This window comes from Rhinopithecus bieti, unplaced genomic scaffold (assembly GCF_001698545.2).
Source record: "Rhinopithecus bieti isolate Rb0 unplaced genomic scaffold, ASM169854v2 scaffold_20150, whole genome shotgun sequence".
NCBI classification, from domain to species: domain Eukaryota; kingdom Metazoa; phylum Chordata; class Mammalia; order Primates; family Cercopithecidae; genus Rhinopithecus; species Rhinopithecus bieti.
The window spans coordinates 3,386,262-3,401,909 of NW_016810565.1; the positions used below are offsets into that span (position 1 = coordinate 3,386,262).

The following is a 15,648-nucleotide window of genomic DNA, read 5'->3' on the forward strand; positions in this document are numbered from 1 at the left end:
GGTCACGAGGTCAGGAGATGGAGACCATCCTGGTCAACATGGTGAAACCCCTTCTCTACTAAAAACACAAAAATTAGCTGGGCGTGGTGGTGTGCACCTGTAGTCCCAGCTACTCGGGAGGCTGAGGCGGGAGAATCGCTTGAATCTGGGAGGCGGAGGTTGCAGTGAGCTGAGATCACGTCATTGCACTCCAGCCTGACAACAGAGCGAGACTCCATCTCAAAAAAAAAAAAAAAGGGAATGAGGTATGACACTTGCTACAACACGGATGGACCTTGAAAGCATTCTGCGAAGTAAAAGAAGCCAGACACAGAAGGACAAATATTGCATGATTCCATTTCTATGAACTATTCAGAATCAGCAAATCCATAGAGAGCAGACTGGTGGTTGCCAGAGGCTGGGGGAAGGGGAGTGAGGAGTGACTGCTAGTGGGAATGGGGTTTCCTTTTGGGGTGAGGAGGGCTTTCTGGAATAGGTGGTGGAGAGGGCTGCACTACCCTCAGCATCCTTGAGTCTTCTGGGCTTATGGTGACAACAGCAAGGGCCCCAGGAAGCCAGGGAGACACACACCCTTTGGGAGGATCAGCTGTTCTCGGCACAGAGAAGGCATTAGTGTTGGCTGAACGGGAAGTGAGAAACAACAGGTGTGCTTCTTCAGTTTAAGTGCTTACTCCTGAAATAAAAACTGGATATCTATCTTAAAGCGGTAAGAAATCGCTGTAAAGAAGTATGATACTGTTTAGCGATCCGGCTTGGGCAACATCTAAAAAAAAAGGACTTGATTCTTCCCCGTTCGCCCTCTTCTGGAATGCTGGTTACGGGGAGTTTTATTTTATTCTACCCACTCAGTGAGGGGAGAGATGACCTAGAATTTACTTTAGCCTCTTGACGTCTGGCTTAATGATGGGAAATTATTTTTCGAACTCAGATTATCTGTCAAACCCAAATCAAAATAGCTGGCCTTTCCCTTCAGTAGAAGCCACTGAAAGTCGGTGGTCTCGGGGGGTTCCAAGAGAGCACTGCGGCCCCCACCTGTCTGAACAGTGGCTGCACCCGAGCAGCGGCTGCACCCGAGCAGCAGCTGCATTTTCTAGGAGGAAGGCGGGGGTGGAGTGGATGGGGGGGCACAATCTGAAACGCTATTTGAAACACTTGTCGGCCACTCAAATGGAAGCTACGGGAATAAAGAGGAAGTTGTTCCCTCCCCTTCCCAGAGCCTCTCCACTGAAAAGACACGGGGCCCCTGGGGGAGGATGTGTCTATTGCTGTGAGGGTCTGGGATTCTGGAGTCTGTGGCTGGGGGGAAGGATGTGGGGAGAGTGTCTGGAGAGGAGGGAAGGTGAGGTGGCCAGTCCACATGGCAAGGCAAGGTGCTGCCCAGATGGGCCTTGAAATGATGCAGGAGCTCAGGTTCCCAGCCAGGGTAGATGAGCTGCTGACCCTGAGCCCAGCCCCGCTGCCAGGCCCAGGGAGGTACGAAGGCAAAGGGCGTTGCCTGCCTCAGTGGTACATGGCCCTCTCCCAAGTCTTCCCAACAAGCATGGCTGCACTTCCTCAGGTAGACGAAACAAGATGCCAGAGGTGTCCCTCACGCTCAGGGACAACGCCCCATTAGTTTCTAACAGAGACACAGCAAGTCCAAGTGTCCAAGTGCCCTCACAGCGCACAACCTTCCATGCAGCCAGGCAACAGCAACCCAATATATTTGGAGTAAAAAGGCAATCTGTGCAGCAGATACATGGATGTCTATTAGTCTCTCTACTTTGAAATATTTCATGGAAACAGCAAAATGGGCAACTGGATTTGTGACAAAGCCTCTCTCCTAGATGTTTTATCATGTAAGGGTTTAACAAATGAAACAAGCTGCTCTTTCCCTTCATTTAAACACTGCAATTCTAAAAATTCACAACTAGATATAAGATATTTATTGTTCAGGTGGGCAGGGCCAAATCACTGATCTCTCAGTATCTCTTAGATGGTGAATAGAGTTAAACACAAAAGATACCTCTTCCACAGACCATAACTAGTACTGGTTTCAGATACAGGCCCAGGGACCCATAGCAGCAGCTTCTCCAAGTGCTAAACCTGATTTGGATTCCAGTAGGCCGGGGCTGGGGAAGCCACAGTCCATGAGCCACATCTGGCCTCCTGGTTATTTTTGTAAATAAAGTTTTATTGGCATACAGTCATGTCTATTTATCCACCTACTGTCTACGACTTCTCTCGTGCTGCAACAGCAAGAGTTAAGTAGTTGCAGTAGAGACCACGCGCCCCCTAAAGCCTTGAATATTTACTGTATGGCCCTTTACAGAAAAAGGTTTACTGATTCTTGTGCCAGGACAACAGTATCTGGATGAGAGGAAGAAATAATGGAAAACAGGAGAGATTTCCCTGATCAAGTTCGATGATGCACTCACAAACAGCAAACCTCCTGAGCCTGCCTTACAAGTGAGAGTGAAGGAAGAGGCAAGTTACGGCCTCCAGTAATAAAAAGATCTGCGGAGGCAGTCACTGGTGCATCTCAGCATAGGAATATTCAACAGATGCAACTTCCATCTGGCAACCACAAAGCAGGGTGGGGCTGCAGGGAGAAAGCAGGTGCTCTGTCCCTACAGAACCCCCCTCAGGCCACGCACTCGGAGACTGGGTATAGCAGAGGATAGGAGTGAGATATGCAGCTGAAAAGGAGATTGATGTTAGGTCTGAATACTCATCTGTCCATAGCCACCTTATCCCCACACACCTTCTCTGCAGAACATCAGTAAACTGAGTGGCTGTGACAAGAAAAAGGGATTCTCCAAAGAAACCAGTCTGTCTAGGAAAAACTAAGGCTGCTAATGCAGGAGCCGGCACCTCAAAGCAAATTCTCTGCAGTTTAGTCTCTAGGGGCCAAAAGTCACAAGAGCCAGCTCCCAGCCAAGGCCTCTAAAGGAAGTGGTCAGCTGACAAGCCTGCCCGCGGCCAGCTGTGCCAGTGCCTCATCCTTGCCTGTGTGAACAAAGAAACCCTTCATCTGAGAAGCAGAGTCTTCCAGTTGGTCTCCTTGTTCAGCTCTTGCCCCTTGTTCCCACACAGCAAATAGGAAGATCCTCTTACTTCCCTACTCAAAACACCTCAGTGGCTTCCCTCAGAATAAAAACTCAAAGCCCAACCAGACTCAGTGGTTCATGCCTGTAATCCCCGCACTTTGGAAGGCCGAGGTAGGAGGATCGCTTGAGGCCAGGAGTTTCAGAGTAGCCTGGGAGACACAGTGAGATCCCTTCTCTACAAAAAAAATACAAAAATCAGTTGGGCATGGTGGTGCACACCTGTAGTCTCAGCCATTTGGGAGGCTGAGGCGGGAGGATTGCTCGAGCCCAGTAGTTCAAGGCTGCAGTGAGCTATGACTGCACTATGGCACTCCAGCCTGGGCAACAGAGTGAGACCCTGTCTCTAAAAACAAAACAGCAAAACAACTCCCCCTCCTCGCCAAAATCCCAAAACCCTGCGTAGGCAGGCTGTTTATAAGACCCTACCCCACCTTGTCTGTGCCCGGCTCCCTACCTCCATCCCTCCCGCTCTGCCTACCCTCACTTCTCCTTAGCCAACTGAACACCTGGCAGTGGACACGACAAACTCACTTCCTCCATGGGGCCTTTGCACTACCTGCTGCCTCTGGCTGAATGAATATCTTGCACTAGATCTTTGCACTGTGGCCTCCTTCTTGACATTTACATTTCACTTTTCATGTCATCTGCTTGATGAGACCATCCCTGACCACCTGAAGCAGCCTCCCAATCTCCAGCAGAGGAGCCAGAGGGTCCTGTCCACCAGCAGTGTATGGAGCCATGTGAGTGGTTTTGGTTGTCACCATGGTGTTGGGATCCCCAGGGCCATTGCTCTGCAAAGGTGAGATGCTCTCACGCCCAATGTCACTAGTGCCCTGCGGAAAACACCTGCAGCACCGCACTCCGCTTTTGTGCCCTCACTAGAGGCACAGTCCACGAGTGCAGGAACTCTGCACTCTCCATGGTGCTCAGCACATGCCGGATCTCAGAATGAACCCGCTGGATGACTGAGAATGAAGGAATCCCCTGGAGGGAAGCTGCAATGTCAGAGAAAACGGCCAAGATAAACAGGAACACGATACAGAGAGAGGGTATGATCCCTCCAGGGGACAGAAGGGGGACCTGACTCCAGAGCCCAGCCTCTGCCACACTGCACGGCCTCCCTGATCTGGACAGTGGCCCCATTCATAATCAGCAGGACAGTCACAGTGGCTGTGCTCTATGAAGCAGGTCTGAGAATGGGAGGAAGATGAAGGGAGAACCTTGATTTCTGTATTATTTATTTATTTATTTATTTTTTGAGATGGAGTTGCACTCTGTTACCCAGGCTGGAATGCAGTGGTGCAACATCGGCTCACTGCAACCTTTGCCTCCTGGGTTCAAGGGATTCTCCTGCCTCAGCCTGCTGAATAGCTGGGACAGCAGGCACATGCCACCGTGCTTGGCTAATTTTATTTTTTATTTTTTTAATAAAATTTTTAGTAGAGACGGGGTTTCACCATGTTGGCCAGGCTGGTGTTGAACTCCTGACCTTAGGTGATCCGCCCGACTCGGCCTCCCAAAGTGCTAGGATTACAGGCGTGAGCCACTGCACCCAGCCGTATTACTTTATTTTTTAACCATGTGTGTTTTGGCCCCAAAATAAATAAATAAATAAATAAATAAATAAATAAATAAGAGAAAATGTCTATAAAGAAAGACTAGGAGGACAAAGGGTCTTGACCGCTCTTGGGTCTGTCCAGGTCCCACTCCTATGGGCAATGGAGTCTTTCTCATATGGGTATCAGGTGTAGGCCAACCACAGACCAAGCAGCAGACAGGGCCTCCCTCCCGTCTCCCCATGCACTCCCTCTTTTTCTTGCTCTTCTCTTTTGCCAATATGTCTTCTCTTCCTTTAAATTTAACCTTAAATTTGATATTTCATATTAAGAAGAGTGATAGGTAACAAAATAAGTTCAACTAAATTAAATACACTCACATACGAACTATTTTGGAAAATCCTGTTAGGGTCTGAAGTAGCTCTGTCCAATAGAACTTTCTGTGAAGCCGCAAATGTTCCACATCTGCTGGTCCACAGAGTAGCTGCTGGCCACATGTGGTTACTGAGCCTCTGAAATGTGGCCTGTGCAACTGAGGGACTGAATTATTTACATAATTTTAACTTTCATTAATTTAAATTTAAATTTAAAATAGCCATATGCAGCAAACAATGAACATCTTGGCCAGGGTAGGTCTAACCCCTTCAGAGCCCCTTAGTACTTTGATTTTACCACTGGACGATGCCAACCCTAGGTCAGAGCTAACACCTGCAGGCTGCAGGGTATCTGAAATTAATCTCTTGAGGGCCATTTCTGTTGTTGTTGTTGAGGCGGAGTCTCACTCTGTCACCCAGGCTGGAGTACAGTGGTGCGATCTCAGCTCACTGCAACCTCTGCCTCCCAGGTTCAAGCAATTCTCATGCCTCAGCCTCCCGAGTAGCTGGGATTACAGGTGCCTGCCACTGCACCCGGCTAATTTTTGTAGTTTTAGTAGAGATGGGGTTTCACCATCTTGGCCAGGCTGGTCTTGAACTCCTGACCTCGTGACCCACCCACCTGGGCCTCCCAAATTGCTGGGATTATAGGCATGAGCCACCGCGCCCGGCCGCTCAATCTTATATTAAAAAAATATACACCAGATAGTGTGGTGGCACGCACCTGTAATCCCAGCTACTTGGGAGGCTGGGGCAGGAGAACAGCTTGAATCCAGGAGGCAGACGTTGTAGTGAGCCAAGATCGCACCTCTGCACTCCAGCCTGGGTGACAGTGTGAGACTCCGTCTCAAACACACACACACACACACACACACACGAGATGAAGAAAAAGCCAAATGTCCTTAATAAAGCAATTTTTTCCCCTTCTGGAGAGCTTAATTTCCAGGCTTGTTCTCTCACTCCCCCAGGTGGAGAACATGAAGATGACAATGTTGTCTGGGTTTGGGAAGCAGCACTTGTTTCACTGCAGGAGCACTGGAGAGTCTCTGCTTCACACAACACACTGATAGGAACGTGCGAGATGCTTACATAGGACGTTGTGCTAAACCAGACACCACTGTGCCCTGCCCTTTGGCAGGTAACCAGTGTTTAAGGAAACACTGGACACCTGTCTTCAAATTGAAATATTCCAGATGAATCTTCCCTGTGATTTAGGAAAACATCACCGCATTTCATGTTGGTGGCAGACGGACTCACTCAGCTCCGCTAAGGATGCAGGTGGAAATCCTTCCACCATCATATGGCAGGGCCATAAGTTGCCGTTCATCCTGCTGTTGCTTTAATGTAGGAACTTTGAGCATCTTTCTTGAACTGGAAAACTTCAGATTTCATATCATTTGCTTGATGAGCTCTTTCCAGAATTGCATATACTGTAGTGAAGCTTTTACTGAAGAGGGAGAGGAATGCTGATCTTATCTACCGGCCTTAACCATAATACACACCCTAGGGTCCAATAGCTTTCTGGAGCTCCATAATTTAATGGTGAGCCAGTGTCTGCTTAGATGCTTTAAAGCATCTGATTTTCTCACCCAAAACTCCAGGTGGCTCTTTACATGAAATGGCTTCTATCTTGTCCCATCCACTCAAGGACAACAAGATCTAACTGAACGGGGGCCAAGTTACTCCTAAGTATACTGGCTGTCCAGAAGCAACAGGTGCTACACTTCAAAAATGATGGGAAGAGCCAATACTTCCGTTCCTAACAGGTCAATACTTCCTTATTCTTTTTCATCTCCTCAATCCTCAACACAGTGCTCGCACAGAACAAGACGTGCTCAAAACAAAACCTATCTTACAAAACATATTAAATAGATATGTAACTATGCTCTACTGAGAAACATTCCAAAATACATTTAAATTAAGATATACAGGCCAGGCGCGGTGGCTCAAGCCTGTAATCCCAGCACTTTGGGAGGCCGAGACGGGCGGATCACGAGGTCAGGAGATCGAGACCATCCTGGCTAACACGGTGAAACCCCGTCTCTACTAAAAAATACAAAAAAAAACTAGCCGGGCGAGGTGGCAGGCGCCTGTAGTCCCAGCTACTCGGGAGGCTGAGGCAGGAGAATGGTGTGAACCCGGGAGGCGGAGCTTGCAGTGAGCCGAGATCCGCCCACTGCACTCCAGCCTGGGCAACAGAGCGAGACTCCGTCCCAAAAAAAAAAAAAAAAAAGATATACAAAGCACAAAAGATCACAGGGAAACCTTTACAGTCACTGCCACATACCAACATTTAACAACAGACTGCACAAATGATGCTGGTGCCTTAGATTATAACACCATATTTTTATGGTATCTTTTCTATGTTTAGATACACAAATGCTTGCCATTGTGTTACAGGTGCCTACAGGGTTCAGTACAATGACATGTTGTACAGGTGTGTAGCCTGGAGTGACAGGCTATTTCCTAGGCCCTAGGTGTGTAGCAGACTGTACCACCTGTTTGTGTTAAGCACATGCCATCATGTTTACAAAATGACAACATCGCCTAACAACGCAGCTCTCAGAATGTACCCCCCTCATTAAGCGATGCGTAACTGTATTTAAATGGAAATCCTATTTTGAAATACTTTCATTAAAATAAGATCTTATGAGCTTATACTTTTTACCACTGACCTTTTAACCAAGATCTTATGAGACTACACTTTTTTCCACTAAGTATGTAAAAGAAAACTAAGAAAAAACCAAAATACTCTACTTTTAAAATTTTCACAAGACATCAGAAAAGACCTAAATACCATAATCTTCTGCTTTAGAATAATGTTATTTATTTAAAATGAATTACACTGAATAAAATTCTACATTAAAATTCCCTTATTGGATCAAAAAAGTGATATATAAGCCTCTTAATAAACAAGTTGTTTTATTGTTGTTGCTAATTTACAGTATCAGAAAAATCAGCAACCTAACTGATTTGAAGCTCTCCTTTTCAGTACTTTTAGAACCCACCAACTCAATACTTCTTGACTCTAGGTCCTAATATATACGGCAAGATCAAAGAAGAATCGAACTCAACTGATGCCTTCAAGGACTGAATCTAGCTAGGAAGGCAAGTCACGGGAACAAAGGTCATCTAACACAGTATATGTGGCAGAGAACTACGTACAGCTGGCCACTGGTCTAGTACGTAATTGCTATAAGCATTTAAAAGATGGAAAATGCACAGTCCAAGATGGTGAGAAACAGCTTCACTGACGTTTCTGGATAGATGAGCTTAAGTTGGAGCTACAAAGATGACAGGGGCCAGGCCCGGTGGCTCACGCCTGTAATCCCAGCACTTTGGGAGGCTGAGGAGGGCAGATCACGAGGTCAGGCGATCCAGACCATCCTGGCTAACATGGTGAAACCCCATCTCTACTAAAAATACAAAAAAATGAGCTGGGCGTGGTGGCAGGTGCCTGTAGTCCCAGCTACTCGGGAGGCTGAGGCAGGAGAATGGCATGAACCTGGGAGGCAGAGCTTGCAGTGAGCCCAGAGTGCGCCACTGCACTCCAGCCTGGGCGACACAGCGAGACTCCATCTCCCAAAAAAAAGAAAAAACACACAAAAAAAAACGATGAAAGGATTCAGATGGCCAGCAGAGAATGGGGGAAGAGTATTCTAAAACAGTGGTTCTCAAAGTGTGGTCTGGGGACCGGGGGGTGTCCCTTGACCCTTTCAGGGGTCCACAAGGTCAAAACTGCTTTTATGATAACATGAAGACGTGATTTGCCCTTTAAAGCGTCATTATGGGGAGTTTTTCACAGGCTACACATACAAAATCAGAACAGTTTGCGTGCAGGGGCAGACAGCTACCTTCGATAGAGCCAGATGTTAAAGAGATTTGCAAAAACAGAGCCATGCCACTTTTCTCAGCAAATTAAAAAATTCTTTCCACATAAATGTTTTTTATGCTGATATGTGATGGGTGTTATTGTTATTATTAGCTGAACTATTTAAAAACTTTCAGCTTTAATTTCTAAGGAAAAATATCAGTATATATACATAACCCACTAAATAAAAGCTCTTTGGGGTGCTTGATAATTTTGAGGAGTATAAAGGAGTGATCCCCCTTCTGTGTAGGCACTCACTGCTGTTTGAAAGGAAATATAATGCTCAGATGTATATGTGCCAGGCATGGTTTGTAAGCAAATGTACATATTTTGGAAAGGTGTCTCCATAGTGCAGTGGCTCAACAGGGGGCGATTTGATCCTCCAGGAGACGTTAGGCAATGTCTGGAGGCATTTTGGTTGTCACACTTGGTGGGGGCCGTGGGCCACTGGCATCGAGGGGTAAGGCCAGGGACGCTGGTGAATGTCCTACAAAGTACAGGGCCATTGGGCAGCCCCGCAACAAAACATCTGGCCCCACAGTCAAGTATTCCGATTGGAACTCTTGGTCTAGAGCGGTGGAGGTCACAAAGGAGGTACCTGGGGTCTACCGACCTTGCAGCTTGTGATGTAGGACGGGAATGGGGGCTAGAGAAGGGAGCCACTTAAGGAAGAACCCCCCACTCTCTCATGCCCCAAGGGCAGCAAGCTCAGGACAGCTGCCTGCTAACAACCCCAAAGCCCGGGAGCTGCGGCTGCGGCTGCAGCGGTTGCAGGGGATGGATCCGCCCTGCGGCACCTCTTGCCCATGCCCCTGGGCTCTAAGGAAAGACCATGGGGAGGCGCTGGGAAGAGTGAGTCAAGATGTGGCAATTAAAAGCAAATGATTCCATTTGCTCCATAATCATTACATATGAATTTCAAAAAGATTTTTAAAGTATTATTTCTCTTGGTCTTCTCTGGGTTTCACTGAAGTTCAGCTTAGGGTTATATGGAAAAAGTTGGGAAAAGACTGATGGAAGCGAAGGCATGGGAGATTCTAGCGAAAGCCCCAAGCTCAGAAGTGAGCCTACGGGGTGTCAGGAGCCCTCCTTGGAGGGGTCATACCGAACAAAAGGACTGTCCTTGTCTTCCTCCCACTAACAGGTGAAAACTTGCTACAGAGACTGTGAAAAGAAGGAGTATTTCTTGCAAAGATATTTTTCATAAAAATGCTATTTGTTAACATTTAATGGGTGTATTATTAGATAAATATTTTTTAAATTTCAGTTTTAATTTCTAAAAAAATTACTCCTCCGCCTAACGCCTATGCGACCCGAGGCGACTGTCAGTCTCCCTAGGTCTAGACCATCAGGGAGTGGTGGCACTGGAATGTAAAGGGAGAGATTATAACAGGAAAAAAGTTGTTACTAAAGGTAGAAGGTGGCAAAGCTAGCTAACGAGTTGGAGAGAGGATTGTTCTTTCTCTTCAGCAACAGATATTATGTAAGAGTTGCTGTAGAGACTTTCAAACAAAACTCAGCTGAAGCAGGTGTAAAATACATGACAATACTCAAACAACCTTTAATGTGTTTAAAACAAATCAGTTTACAAAAAGCACGAACACTTTTAAAAATGTAACATTGGACACAGTACACAAACTTAAAAGACACAACACCCACCTATGGTCTGATCTTACAAAATGGATTTGAGGAATCTCAGAGCAATTTATTAACATTCTAAATAATCAGAAAATATGCCTAGTTATGTTTCCACGGATTTGAATGTTACACTGAGAAGAGAGGCTCAAAAGTGAGTCTCCTTTGTTAATCTCCACAGAATTTTCCAACTTCAGGTGACCCATGAGCCCATTTGTTGCCTCGTTCCTTAGACTTCCTATGAAATAAATCAGCAATAAGGAGTGGGAAGAAACTTTTATTTCCAGGACACATGTACATAAGCAACAAGTCAAAATGAACCATTCTATCTGAAAGAGAAGAAATATGTACCAACACATGTCATTCAAGGAGAAGTTTCTAGAATAAGGCAAAAGTTACAGGGCAGCAGTTATGACCTTTAACAGAATTTTGCTACACTGAAAGATACAGCCTGCCATACTTGCAGGGAAAATGTCTTTCAAGAAGGATAGCACCCGATCTGTCCCACACATTTAAAAAGAGCCTAATCTGAAACTCATCCAATCATTTTAGGGATGAGAAAACAGGGTCACACAAGTTAGGTGACATCATTTATGGCAAAGCAAGAATCGGCAGGTTTATTTTCTAACCCCCAGGCTGAAATATTTTCCACTCTACCACTCTATCCTATACTCCAGGACTTTATCTTTCTTACTGAAAAACCCAAACCATCAAATATCCCCTTGTTCTACCCAAGAATTGTTCTGCAACATATGCCACCTGCTTTCTTGCTTTCTACGAGGCTGAAGAATAGCCAGGCAGGATTTTATTATACGGACCTGCCATATACTTCAAGTAGTGTGTTATGTCAACCAGAGGCCAGGTTCTTGAATGCTTTCTCTGTTGGGATTATTTCCATGTCGTCTGGCTGCTCTGCCCTGGGCAGGTCCCTGCTTTGCACATCTCTTAAGGCTGTGAAGCCCCAAGTAGGGTAACCATCCCATCAGAAGGTGAGTTCACTGGGTAATGGGAGCAACTGCTCATTGTGAAGGTGACATGACGTTAAAAGGCTTGAAAGGGGCTGGGCGTGGTGACTCACGTCTGTAATCCCAGCACTTCGAGATGCTGAGGTGGGCGGATCACCTGAGGTCACGAATTTGAGACTAGCCTGGCCAACATGGTAAAACCCCGTTTCTACTAAAAATACACACACACACACACACACACACACACACACACACACACACAAATTAGCTGGGCATGGTGGCAGGAGCCTGTAATCCCAGCTACTTGGGAGGCTGAGGCAGGAGGATCACCTGAACCCGGGAGGTGGAGGCTGCAGTGAGCCGAGATCACGCCATTGCACTCCAGCATGGGAACAAGAGCAAAACTCTGTCTCAAAAATAGAATAAAATAAAATAAAATAAAAGGGCTTGAAAGCAGCATGGGAATGTCAAGCCTATTTAAACCGTTCAGGTTAAAATATTTAAGTTAAGAGTAATACTGAAAGAGAGGAGAGGGAAAAAGTGTGCAATAATGGTTTAATTCACCTGCATGAATCAATCATATTTGGTAAGTGGGTGGAACTAGAAGTGAAGCAGTCAGCTGAAGACTGAGGGGAAAAAAAACAATAATAAAAAAGTTAAGGGTTAACTCAAAGGTCAAATGAACAGAAGTGTCCCAGTTTGTATTCCTGAAAAACAATTTACACAGTGATCTGCCAAGTGTCAAGCTTAATATGCCTCTGGTATCCTTATGAGGAAGCAGTGAAGGGCCCAACATTTCAGTATTTTTCAGTGGTAATTTCAAGCTCTGTAGTTCCAGCTCTTAAGACAGTAGCACTAGAAAAAATACAAAAAGACAAGTGGGGCATCATACTCAGGCACTGCAGGCTACACCGCAGGTCTTACATGGCTGGCAAACTGCTTTCAAAACACACATTTCACATAGCAGTGGTTTTGGTATCTTTGAGTTACTGACAGACTTTTCAGGTTTAAACTTAACATTATTCATCCTTACAGCCAGGATCTTCCCACTAAAAATAGGAATAAATGAAATATACATATTGATGCTCCTTTGTATAAGGAATATCCCTAAAGTAAGAGGATATAGGTACGTTAGCAAGAAAGTTCTGGGGAGAAGAAATCTTAGTAGTTTTAATGAAAGATCAAAAGACCAAAAAAAAAAAAAAAAAGGCATATAGCATACACCTCCATAAAGTGCCTACGTTTCGTCTTCATCTAAATGAATTTAGTCAAAAGGGTGACAGGGAAGAAATAAGCCTTAAGTCAAATCCAAGCATGGCATAGTAAACCTTGGTTGTCTGCTATAAAGACAGGGAGGGACAGACTGGCACAAATGATCCTAACTATTGACATTTAAGGAACCTTTTGGATTTCTGCTTTTTGCTTTGGGGAGGGCAACAGATTTGCTGGAATAAACCACCTGCCGAAGAGGAGGGAGGTTCAGAATACACCAAATGATAGAAAAGAGAGAACGCAGAGCTAAAAAAAAGTCCACTGCAGATCATCGCCAGTTCACTGTGCTTCCCAGACAGAACTGAACTCATTCTAATTTGGCTTACAGGAGGAAGTCTGACACTGGCAAATAAATGTCGTTTGTGATAAGACTGGGACCTCAATGATCCAGCTCTGGAGAAATGACACTCTATTAAGCCAATTATCTGCTACCCATGGATTCAAAGGCGGAGCTCCTGAACCCTTGCCCCAGGTGCTCCAGTTCAACAGTAAGTCACAAGGAAGAAAAGGCAAAGGAAAGTGGTGACTCTGCAAATCCTCTGAAGGCACTTCACGGTGTGAAGGAACAGTATCCACCTTGTTCAAGTAGATGCAGTCCTCACTTGGCATTCCAGCTGTTCCTCAAGGAGGCCAAAGCCAAGAAGCAAAGAAATTCACAAGTGGCCAATGCACGCACGCGCACCCACGCAGGCGCGCGCACACACACACAGAATGTGAACAACAATAACATATCAAAATTAGGTAAATTTTTCAAATACCAATATTACGGGGGAAAGAGGCCAAGGAATCATCAACAGAAATAGGGAGCTAGCCCAGGATGTCAGCAGCAGAGATAGTATGAAGGAAAACAAAGGTGATGGAAGAAAAAGAACCAACCACTGAGTCGCCTGGCAGCTTGCAAACAAGTGGCGGTGGGAGGGGGATGACCCTAAAGCTAAAAGCAACATAGTAACACCCACCATAGACCCCATAACACCAACAGGAGGGCTGCTGGGTTTGAGGTGTGGGAAATGAACTTAAAAATACCAGTTCCAGGCTGGGCACAGTGGTTCAGGCCTATAACTCCAGCACTTTGGGAGGCTGAGGCGGGCGGGTCACGAGGTCAGGAGTTCAAGACCAGCCTGACCAACATGGTGAAACCCCATCTCTAATAAAAATACAAAATTAGCAGGGCATGGTGGCAGACACCAGTAATCCCAGCTACTCAGGAGGCTGAGGCAGGAGAATCGCTTGAACTCAGGAGGCAGAAGTTGCAGTGAGCCGAGATCGAGCCACTGCACTCTAGCCTGGGTGGCAGAGTGAGACTCCATTAAAAAAAAAAAAAAATTAGCTGCATGTGGTGGCACATGCCTGTGGTCTCAGCTACTTGGGAGGCTGAGGTAAGAGGATCACTTGAGCCTGGGAGGCGAGGGGTAGCAGTGAGCAGAGATTGAGCCACTGCACTCCAGCCTGGGTGACAAAGTGAGACCCCGTCTCAAAAGCAAACAAACAAAATACCCCCCAAAAGACCCACAAACCAACTCCATAGGCAAGCACAATTTTCATAAAATCATTAATAGTTTTCCAAAGCAAAACAGTAAATACCTAAACAACTAAAATTGAGGGTTATGAAAGACACCACAAAAAAAAAAAAACAACCTCACAGAGAGAAGCATTTAGAAGATTCTAGGCTTTATCACTCCCAGTTTTTCTACCTTAAGTTAAAAGCTGTGTATGAAATACAAAGTCAATATGTGATGACAGTTACCTCTGATTCTACTGTGTCTTGTCCTTCTTTTGAACTTTTTCCACTCTTCCCTGCTTTTGGTGATTCCTGGTAAACATCAAGCAAAGGCAATTAGTCTTCTCACTTTTTAGACAGGTAAACATCAGATAAGCCAAATGCAATCTTAAAATTGATTTACACAACTTAACTAGAGCTTCTGATATTTTTAATTCATCCCATCAGAAAATTCTATATCACACTGTTTAGGATTCCAACAGTGCAATGCCCCCTACCCCCCATTCAGATTCCTTTCGTTTTATCTGCATTTGAGGTTGAAAACTTCAAGCAGAAAACAGATATATCCAATTTTACACAGTGCTTCTGGCATTTTGAGATCCATACCACATCTCTTTCTTCCTTCCCACCCTAAACCCTATGAGTGAGGATTTCTGGGATGATAATGAAACGCTACAGAGCTCCACCTGAAGCAGAAACATACCCGCCCCCCTCGAATGCAAACGCAGCACCCTTGCTCGCAGCCCTCACCGCCGCCGCCACCCAGGATAATAATAGTGTTTGAGAGCCTCAGAGCGTCCCTCCGGGGCGGCACAGAATTCCTTACCAGCTTTCAGCGGGGTCCCTTCCCGCTCCCTTTCCCCCGTCCAGGGGTTCCTCCCCAGGAGTCTACAGCCCCCACCCCTGAAGCTCCTTTCCGGGAGACTGCGAGGCTGCGAAACCCCTTGGCGGCCGCACCTGCCCGCCCAGGCCCATGGCGCGCTGTCGGGGACAGGCGCCCTTCCGACCCTCTCCCCGGGCCGCGCCCTCCCTCCACGCTCAACCCCAGCCCGTCACGAAGGTCCCCGCGGCTCCGGCGCGATCCCTGGGCTCCCCGCCCCCACCAGGCTTGAGGGCGAGAGAAGCCAGGGGATGCCTGGCCCCGCCACCCTCGGGGACCGGGAGCCCGCGGTGTCGGGCGGGGAGGCTAAGCCCGGGCCCGGGCGCAGGACCCCGGTGCCGTCGCGCCCTTCCGCGGCAGTCCCTCCCCGCTACCTCCGTCCCGCGGCCGGGCCCGGACTCACTTTCTCCTTCTTGTTTTTATTCGGCATGGCTGGAGCGGGCCACCTCCGCCGCCGCCGCCCCTGCCGCCGCCTGCCCCGCAGCAGCAGCGCCCCACCCCGGCC

General features: G+C 46.7%; 1 protein-coding gene across 1 annotated transcript in view; it reads right to left on the bottom strand.

Annotated features, from left to right (window-relative positions):
- Positions 1-15,648, bottom strand: part of PPP2R5C (protein phosphatase 2 regulatory subunit B'gamma) — a 169,503-nt gene that overhangs the window by 152,713 nt on the left and 1,142 nt on the right. Inside the window, 1 exon segment of the mRNA XM_017892288.1 lies at positions 14,510-14,575. Within this exon segment, the coding sequence (XP_017747777.1) occupies positions 14,510-14,575 (66 nt within the window).